At 30.8% G+C, this 10068-nt stretch overlaps 1 protein-coding gene across 5 annotated transcripts; it reads right to left on the bottom strand.

The window, feature by feature from the left end:
* Nucleotides 1-577: 577 nt before the first annotated feature.
* Nucleotides 578-7838, bottom strand: LOC130988864 (bZIP transcription factor TGA10-like). 5 transcript variants are annotated; one of them, XM_057912826.1, is made up of 12 exons: nt 7614-7836; nt 7207-7427; nt 7033-7130; nt 6556-6629; nt 6345-6422; nt 6141-6209; nt 5940-5999; nt 5800-5877; nt 5634-5703; nt 5163-5434; nt 4593-4832; nt 578-994 (listed from the first exon to the last, which is right to left on the bottom strand). In XM_057912826.1, exons 2-12 carry the CDS (start codon nt 7383-7385, stop codon nt 845-847), a joined length of 1368 nt encoding a protein of 455 aa, XP_057768809.1. In that variant the 5' UTR covers nt 7386-7427; nt 7614-7836; the 3' UTR covers nt 578-844. The 5 variants fall into 5 exon arrangements, with proteins under 5 accessions (XP_057768809.1, XP_057768810.1, XP_057768811.1 ...); XM_057912827.1 differs by having other exon boundaries at nt 7207-7365; XM_057912828.1 differs by having other exon boundaries at nt 7207-7369; nt 7614-7835.
* Nucleotides 7839-10068: the final 2230 nt, after the last annotated feature.

Here is a 10068-nt window from a genome sequence, read left to right as displayed (position 1 = left end):
ATGAGCTTAGAATATGCTAATTTTTTAACTTAACATTTTTTGATAAATTAACAGTATTAAATAAAAAAAATTAAAAACCGCGTCATAGGAGACTTGAATCCAAGACCTTTGGCCTTAAATATTAACCCCTTTACCGCTTGACCGACTCACACACAATCTAAAACTCATTTGATAACAAAAAATGTGTGTTTGAGAGGGAGAGAAAGTGGTTGTAAAAGAAGAAAGAAACAAATAAAATAAAACAAAATATCAGTTGAATTAGTCTATCTACTACCAAGTACCAACTACACTTCCGAGAATTTTACACATCAAATTTTCCTATTTTATATATATATATATATATATATATATATATATATATATATATATATATATATATATATTGTGTCTGTGTGTGTCAATAAACTCAAATTATTTAAATATATGGTCTCTTTTGACTATTTGAGTTCTTTCCCCCATATCACGCCCATTGAAGCACCCCTACACCTACTGATGTTTAATTTAATTTCTATCTCACAAAAATAACAATTTTGGTCTAATAATTATATTTCAGTTCTATTCCTTAATTTGTATATGCTTTCTTTCTGCATGTAATTAATAATTAATATTTCAACCACATCTTTGTAAAATTTCCAACAAAATTGTCGAGCAGGATAAGTGAAGAGAGAGAGAGAGAGAGAGAGAGAGAGAGAGAGAGAGTTTGAGCTACTTCTACTCTTAGAATCTGCTATACATACCTAGGATAAAAAGAAATTAAAAAGCGAACTACCTAGAAAATTAAAGTATATATATTACTATGTTTTAAACTAAACTAGCTAGGTAGGGTTTTCCTGCAGCGGCGCCATTAGTCCTGGCGGGGCCGGCTCAGCCAGAGGGAGCTGAGGGCGCGGAGCCGGTGGAAGTACTCGCCGATCGCTAGAAAACACCGCGCCGCTTGCCGGGTCGTCAGAACTTGCTGAAGCCGGTGAAGGGTTTGTTGCCTCAGGTTATCAGCCTGCACCAACTCAACCATTTATTTTTTATAACTAATTATATATATATAAAAGTAACAACAACAACAATAATAATAATAATAATAATAATAATAATAATAATAATAATTATTATTATTATTGATGACGAGAGTTTATTACATGTACAACTAATCATGCATGAATGTTGACTTTTAATGCGTCTTTAATTAGATCCATTGCTATGTGGAAGTTGAGGTGATATATATATATATAGGGAATGGATCAATAAAGAATGCTAAATGTAGAAGGAAACAACGAAGGTTGAATAACTCAATACATTTACTGAATAAATCACGCGAGCGTATGAACGAAAAATGTACGTGTTTATTCAGTAAAATAACTATTCGTGCGGTCGCGTGATTTATTCGGTAAATTTATTGACTTATTCAGAACGAAATATAATTACTTCTTCATAGATCCCAACCCTATATATATATATACCAATTAAAATATAGAAAAATATTAAAATACATTTTTATAAATGCAGAAGTATTTTAGATATTTACATGTAGTGTCATCCCTTGAATTATATGTGAAAGGTCATTCTTGATTGATTAGAATATCTAGAGACAAGGAATTGTAATGTGTTTGGTGTATGACCGTTTTGGCTTTTAGATAATAATAATAATAATAATATTTTGAATGGGGGATGGTGGATTTATTTTAATTTTATTTGTTGGCATGCCTCTAGTAAGATTCTTGACTAAGGAGAAAATGAGTGTTATCCGACTCAACTAACTTATACCATACAACTTTATTACCCGCCAACACGTGTATAACATGCACAGACGCAATCTATATTAATTAATTTAATCTATATTAACTTAAAAGTAAACAAATTCACTCGTTTTTTTTTAAAAAAAAAGAACAAATTCACTTTAACTATATAACGAGCTAAGGTGCGATTATAATACGAACCATTCTTAACTTCTAAATTACGAATTAATCAATTCTTGTAAAAAATAATAAATTCGTATTTTTTTATCCTTTGTAGGGTTCAAATTCAAGAACACAAACTCATTTTGAAAATTGAAGCATTCAGTCTAAATATTCATAATCTAAAAAGATAAAAATAATTTTTTACTTTATAGATTAAGAATAATTTTTATTTTAACAATGGCCTATTAAACTGTATATATATAACATAAATCAACGAGTGAAGGAAGATCACAAGTAATGAATCAAACAAAAACTATAACATTAAAAAAGTAGGTCAATCCCTATAACAAGTAATGAATCAAACAAAAACTATAACATATACCCCCACTTGAATCAAAATTAAATAGAACTCTTTGGTGTGAGTTTCATAATTAAGTTTAGATAAATAATCAAGATGTGGTGGAATTATATCTTTATTTATTTTTCTTTTTCTTTTTCTTGTGAGTTTTTAATTTGCATATTATGAAGGGGGCGGCAAATGACTTTCTAATTAGCTTTTGCATGTTTCTAGCAAGATTTATGACTAGAAGACAAATTAATATAGAAAAACAAAATTATGACTCGACTCGATACACTGTACGTTACATTAATATTATATTGACATCTGTCGAATATGCATGCAGTATAATCTGTATCAGTCAAAAGAAAATTTTAATTCAATTAGTCGCCCACCAAATATGTGTCAAGTTATATATAAAACGTCAAATTTTCATACTCTAGCTTGACATTAATATGGAATTGAAGAGATCTTATATGCAGTAAAAAAAAGAATATATGATCTCAAATAATGCTCAAACATAAATATAACATATTAACATTTCAAGATAAAGCTAGGTTAGTGCCTACGAAATATCAAGAAATAAATGCATGATGTACAAGAATTTGATGTGTATTATATGTACATATATCCATTTTATTTGAAATCAAAACTCAAAGTAGTGTATTAGTAGTATTTTATTTTGTAGTTTGGTGTAAGATCACTTTAGGTTTAAGCAATTTGCATGCTTCTAGCTAGTAATTAATTAAGATTCTTGACTAGCTAGAAGACATATGCGGTAAAAAAAAAAACCGGTTATTAACTCGGTTTACTATATGTTACTACTAATTTAGAACATATTGACATGTTATTACACGTGTTGAACACACATACGTTTGGATCGAGAGAGAGAGATTTAATTCATCCACACACCAAATTAAATAGGCAACTTTTCGTACTCATGGAAAACTTATGGATGTTGGTTGTGCTTCACAAAAATATACTTATTTAAAGGAAAAGTAGGCTAATTACTAGAAAATCATTATACGTGTGCGCGTGCTAATTCATAGATATATCCAGCAAGAAAAACTAAGAAAACTAATTCCATAAAAAGAAATCAGTTTCTTTCTTCAAAAATTACGGTGGGTAGTTTCTTTCATGGTATTTTCAAGTCAAAGAGTTGTGACAGTGACACCAAGCAAATATGTCCTTAATTATATATATATATTTCATATAGATATAATTTTAGTCCATCCTTATTAATTCTAGAGCTTCGCTGAATTTCGTTTTCGGAGGATCCTGTGTTAGAATATATGAACATAAATACACGCACATACACATTGAAACAAAGCAACATTAATTTTTATATGCATGCATGCAACGATATGATGCATACATCATTAATTCATTATGATGCCCTAGTTTAGCCACACCTTTTTTTTTAATGCTAATTAAGCCACATTTACATCAACAACATTTCAAGAGACATGAAAAAAAAAAAAAAGAGACATGCATATTACGTCATATCTACATACATATATAGAGAGAATTAGAATAAAATAAAAATCTTATACTCCCTCTGTCCCACGAATTTTGACACGTGTTTTTTTTTTTTGGCCGTCTCACGAATCTTGACATATTTCCAAATAAGGTAATAATTAATCCTTTTTCTTAATTACATTCTCTCTCCTACTTTATCACTTTATTACATTCTCTTTCCTACTTTATCACTTTTATACTTTATTACCTACACACTTAAAACACTAATCTACAATTCCTTAATTCCCGTGCCGAACCCAAATGTGTCAAGATTCGTGAGATGGAAGGAGTAGTATAATGTAAAAACTAAGAAACGGTTGCATTTAACCTACAAATTTATTATAGTGACCTATAAAGCAACTGCCGTGGCTCGTGGTCTTGGGTTCAAATCTCATAAGGGGCGCAAATTACTTTATATATTAAGAGTGTCTTTGCTTTTTATCCATCTAAATAGAAGAATAATATCATAAGGTATGAACCATATTTTTTATATTTTGTTTGTTTTAAATGTTAATATATTTATCACTCTTTATATAAGGTGGTATAAATTTATATCACCCTCTTTTTAAGTACAAAATTATACCTTGTTCAAAGGAAAATGTGTTGCCCGAATTTTATACGGCTTACCTGAAATTTAATTACGTCAAAACAAACTAGGAATAAAGTGGTAATTAAATGAAGCTTATACTCTTCCTTATACCTCAAAACAAACTCACCTAAGTGTAAGAGATTCGTAATTTTTACAAAAAAAGTAAGTTTTTACGATAATTCAATATATATAAGTATGTATAAATGACTAGATTAAAATAAAATAAAAAAGGTAAAAATTGAGTTGAATTAATTACCTGTGTAACAAAACCCTCGAGAGTTGTGAGTTTGTTAATGGCGACAGCCATCTGCGCCATGTATGTGTTCATGTTTGGTGGAAGAGTGAGAGTGTCGCAAACTATGGTTTCAGTGAGAGATTGATTCAATGCGTCCAGCCCATGAGTGAGAGCCTCTTCTGCTTCCTGTGTTGATTGCTGCAGTCCATATATCCCCACCATTTGCTGCTCCGTCAATGGCTCCACCTGGTTCAAGATTATCTACACACACACCCACACATAATTAATTTTCATCAAAAATTTGTTTCCACCTTTTAATTTTGGGTAATTATCTAATTAAATATTAAATTTTTTGCTTAGTCTAAAAAACATTCTAATTAAGCTCTCAATAAATCAACAAAAAATCCTTTAAAATATTTTAATTATTGTGATCATTGAAAGTTTAAAATATTTTTGGAACTAAGCAAATAGTGTATATATATATATAGGAGTTAATATGATAATTGCCCTTTAATTTAGGTTTTGTTATTTTTGGATATATAGACATATTAATTGAACTAGCTAGGGTTTTACTTACGTAAGCAAACGAACCTTAATGAGCTCCGACGGCCGGAAACCGCCAATCCACAAGAAGCAGCGCTCCGCTGGGGTCCGCCACATGCCGGAGACGATGTGGAAGACGTCCGACTTGACGATCACGTTCTTGAGGCTGATGATCTGATCGTAGTGTGCTAGGCAGTTGTCTATCAGAATGCCGAGCTCGTCTTCCGGCCGGTGCTCGTGGACGGCACTCCTCAGTTCCACCGTCAGGCGGTGGTGCTCCTCCAGCCACCGTGCATACTCCATGTCGAACCACGCGGCATCTTGGACCACGTGAAATCGATTATTTAATTTATTAACTTCGAGATTCACGCCCCACGACTTTTTTAAGTCGTGGAATCGTCACTCCACCAACCAGACCACGTGGGCGGGATAAGTTTCTCGTATTTTTTTAGTTTTTTTTTTTTTTTTTTGAGTTGAGATAGAAATTAAAACAAAAACAAAAAGTGAGTTTATTTATACCTGAAGTTATGTTGGTACAAGGAAGGCCTTGCTCTCCTGCTGCATTAGCATTTCCACCTAAGAAAAATCCCTAAAGGAAGAAATAAATTTAAAATTTTGAGAAACTTTTTAATTAGGGCATCCGCAATTAATTGAAATAATTAAATTAATGGAGATTAATTAATACCTGTGCTCTAGCTCTTTGGATTTCATGTTCTAATTGAGTAAGCTTCATTCTACTTGTCTCCAGCTGCTGAACATAAGCCTGCATCAATTAACGAAGATTAAAGAAATTATTGATTTTTTTTAATCTAAATTAAAACTTGCCTTTTTCCTAAGCCTGCTTTTCCTAGCTGCTTCTCTATTCTGAGCAAGCCTCCTTAAAGTCTGCATGCATTTTTTAGTATAAGGAAATGTTTCCAAAAACATAGAATTTCAAGAAAAAATACACACACCCCCACGTATGTGTGTTGTGTGTGAGTATTTTGTTTATTTAATTAGTGAAAAAGATAAAATAAAATTAAAAACCTTTGGATCAGGTGTTTTTGGACCATCTTGCTCTGAACTTGAGGTAGGCCCTTTACGGTTTCCCTCACGCTGCAATTAAGTAATTTAAAAAGAAAAAAAAATCCCAGTTACATGAATCTCATCATTTAGTTAATGGGACATGATTAGATTTATTACAAATGGGCATTTGTTTAGTATTTAATTGCAATAATTTAATGTCCTAACCTTAACTACTTTGGCCGGTTCTTGAACATCATTTCTAGGGTTAGATGGCTCAGATAATTTCTTCGAACCACTGCCTCCCTACCAAAAGACAAGAATATCCAACAAACCCATTATCATTTAAACAAGAAAAAATATCATAGAAACTTAATTATTCAAGATGATGAAATCAAGAAAATGTTTTTTCGTTTTTCCTTTTTAAAATTATAATTACCTTTGGTGATGGCTCTACATGCATGGGCTCAGAGGGGAAAATGTTTAGAGTGTGTGGCCTCATCCCAGAATTCTCTGCAGAAATTCAGACACACAAATATATTTGAATGTAAATTTGCTCGAGTAAATTAAAATCGGACAATAACTTTTATAAGAAAAAGGAAATTAAAACCAAATAGTGGTTCGTACATGAAAAAGTTAGCAGCAAATTCATATTTCAGGAGTTTGTTACATGTCTGTCCAAATTTTGAGAAAACAAGGATCCTTAAAAAAAACATATATTCTTTTTTTTTTCCGCTAGTAAAAATGAAAATCTTTTTGAGGATCTGGTCAAAGACAGTACAAATCCCACCACTGGTTTCAATCTGCCAAATTATAACATACTTCTCTCATGACTGACCGAGAAAAGAATCAGAATCAAGAAAAAAATTGCTGTTTTTCTAAAATTCCGATGGAAAATTAATTTATAGAAAGATACGTCGTTGGTCTTGAGCTGCAGAGTGATCTTGGCCGTCGAGGTATAGAAAGAGAGCTTGATCCAAGTCGCCTAAGTCGTAAGCGCCAGATTCTTTGCTTCTGCGAAATTCAATTCCCAATCAGATTTAATTAGGAGAAAAATAAATAATTTAAAAAAGGTGAAAATTGTTACTACATATTGAAGGGTACGGGTATGGATGATGAGGATGATTGCATCATCCCAAACGAAAACATCATGTGATTATTATTTTGATGATGATTGATTTGATCATTGTGCTGCATCTCATGATGTTGAGCTAATTGTGTAGAGTGATGATGGTCGCTGCTGCTGCTGCTGACTTTGTTAGAAGCCATGAGAGAGAGAGAGAGCTTTTTTTTTTCTTGGTTGCTCAAAACCTATATAATGAAATGAGATTAAGGTTTGAAGCTAGAATGGTTTATAGAGAAATTGGAGATGAGCATAGTGTAGATACAGACAAAGAGAGAGGCGGTTATGGAGTAATTGAAAGAGAGCGGATATGATGGGGGAGGATACAAAACATGGGGAGAAGGAATTGAATGCAAAAGAGGCAAAAGACAAACCCTATTTTAAGCCTTCCCATCTTTCTCTGCAAACCCAAGACGACTTTCACTACCAAAATCAACTATCATACAACTCTATTAATTTCTCTCTCTCTAAAAAGAATTTGGTTTTAAGTTTATTTATTTGGTGAGTTTGCAGATAAAGCAGTCCCAGAAGTAGAAGCCACATTTCTCTTGTTTCTCTCACTAGAAACGTGTGTGTTTTTGGCTTCTCTCTCTAGAACGTTTCTAAGTAAATGAAATGAAACCAATGACTTGAATAGACTAAGTCATAATATATGTTGCTAACTAAACACAGGGGGTCTCCTACTAATCGTGTTTAAATTTCATATTTTTCTATTATATATATATATATATAACATGAATGATTATTATGATTAATAATATTATGATGTTCGTTCCAAAAAATTAGTTAATTTTTGTCATTTAAAATGTCCCAAAAAATTAGTCTATTTTCAGTTTAAGAAACTTTTTATCACATGGGTGGACCATTTTCTCCACGAGCTAATTGTTAAAACATGACTGTAACTTTCAATGTTTTCAAAAATAGGACTATATATACAAAATTTGAAAATAAGGATTATATTTTTCAAAATTTCAAAATGAGGACTATAACTTTCATTTTTTACATTTACACACCTATAAATGAGGATATATATAGTAGTGTAAATGTAAAAATTGGAAGTTATAGTCTCCATTTTCAAATTCTGTAACATATAGTCCTCATATTTAAATTCCATAACATATAGTCGTCCTATTTTTGTGAAACACTGAAAATTACGATCCTATTTTAACAATTAGCTCTTTTCTCCACCTACAATACAATTAATTATTATTATTATTATTAATACTATCACTCATAATATACTCAATCATTTTTATTAAAACCTGTATTGTTCTTTTCTAAGATTATGTTTTATAGACTAAGGAAAATAGTAATTGTTAACAAAATTAGTGATACAACAAGATTGGTAGAAAAGCCAAATGGAGGAACACATAATTGCTTAATGTTTCAAATTTAATATTTAGTGTAGATTACATCTAATAATATGAAATTTAAATAAGTGGGAATTATCACATATAGCCATTTTTGTTAAAAACATAAGTTTTATAGCCCTAATTTATAATAGATAAGTTATATAGCTATTTTAGGCTTAAAAGACTATAACACCCTTTGACTTTTTTGAAACTTCGAGTACTCGATGGTGTACTCGATGGCACCATCGTGTACACCATCGAGTAATGAAAAAAATGAAGATTTTCTACAAAATTATCGAGTAATCGAAGTACTCGATGGTATACACGATGGCACCACGAGTACTCGATGGTGTACACGATGGCGCCATCGAGTACACCATCGAGTACAAAAAAGTCAAAGGGTGTTATAGTCTTTTAAACTTAAAATGACTATATAACTTATCTATTATAAACTACGGCTATAAAACTTATGTTTTTATGAAAGAGGGCTATAATAATATTTCCCTCTTTAAATAATGTGGCTGCTCTTTTTTTTTTTTTTTTTTTTTTTGCACTTATGACAAACGGTGAAATTTGAATTCTAAATTTCACTATTAACACAGAAGGTTATTATCGCTTAAATGTGTCCAATGGGACATGAAATCGTGTCGGTTACTACATTTATTTTTTAGCAGCTACAAAAGAAAAATAAAAAATAAAAAAACAGTACTACCATATATTCGAAATGAAAATAGAAGTACAAAATCTATATCTATATAATATATAATAACGAAATCGGATTGCCGTAAATAATAACCTCAATTTTTTGTTCTTTTAATTATTCATTGTTTCTAACCATTTTTTTATTATATACAGAGTCAATTATTTTCCTTATATATTTAACCGTTACAAAAATCAATCAATGTGAATTTATATGAGATACATGAAAGTTTTAAAAGTCTATATCAATTATAGATATATAAGTTAGTTTCAAATTATAAATTAATTCTAAAAGAATATTTTTATGGTCACATAACTATGACTTTTTTTACAAATATGCTATTTCCGTCAATACTTCAATTTTCTTTTGTCAATTCTTCCTGCCATGAATCGCCTATATCGGATGTTTTGTTCTTTATTTTCATTCACCCGAAATCTTTATCTCCATCTACCCGTCTCATCTATTCTCAATTCAACTAATTAATTCATTTTTTCACAAAAAAAAAATATGCATAATTACTTATCCACGCGAACGAGTGAGTAAACTTATTGTAATATTTATCTTATTAGACTTGGGGGTATATTATGGTATAATCATGTATTGCTTATCAAGATTTCTCAGAGTAATAGTATAATATCATATGATGTTCGTAAAAAAATAGACATATTACATATTTCAATGTAGATTGAAGAGAACCCACAATAATTGTAGCAATCTAAAATAAAGGTTGCAATTATCAAGTTCGAGGGTAAATGATACGTAGCTTATAAGTATCTT

The sequence above is a fragment of the Salvia miltiorrhiza genome, chromosome 6 (assembly GCF_028751815.1).
Source record: "Salvia miltiorrhiza cultivar Shanhuang (shh) chromosome 6, IMPLAD_Smil_shh, whole genome shotgun sequence".
In the NCBI taxonomy this organism is placed as follows: domain Eukaryota; kingdom Viridiplantae; phylum Streptophyta; class Magnoliopsida; order Lamiales; family Lamiaceae; genus Salvia; species Salvia miltiorrhiza.
This window is presented reverse-complemented; position numbering and strand designations above follow the sequence as displayed.

What these genes read in the sequence shown, in the direction of transcription:
- LOC130988864 (XM_057912826.1), bottom strand. Translation starts at nt 7,385, where the DNA reads ATGGCTTCTAACAAAGTCAGCAGCAGCAGCAGCGACCATCATCACTCT. An exon ending in ATACCCGTACCCTTCAATAT is followed by an intron (nt 7,131 to 7,206) that starts GTAGTAACAATT and finishes TGAATTTCGCAG; the next exon opens with AAGCAAAGAATCTGGCGCTT. An exon ending in AACCGGCCAAAGTAGTTAAG is followed by an intron (nt 6,210 to 6,344) that starts GTTAGGACATTA and finishes ACTTAATTGCAG; the next exon opens with CGTGAGGGAAACCGTAAAGG.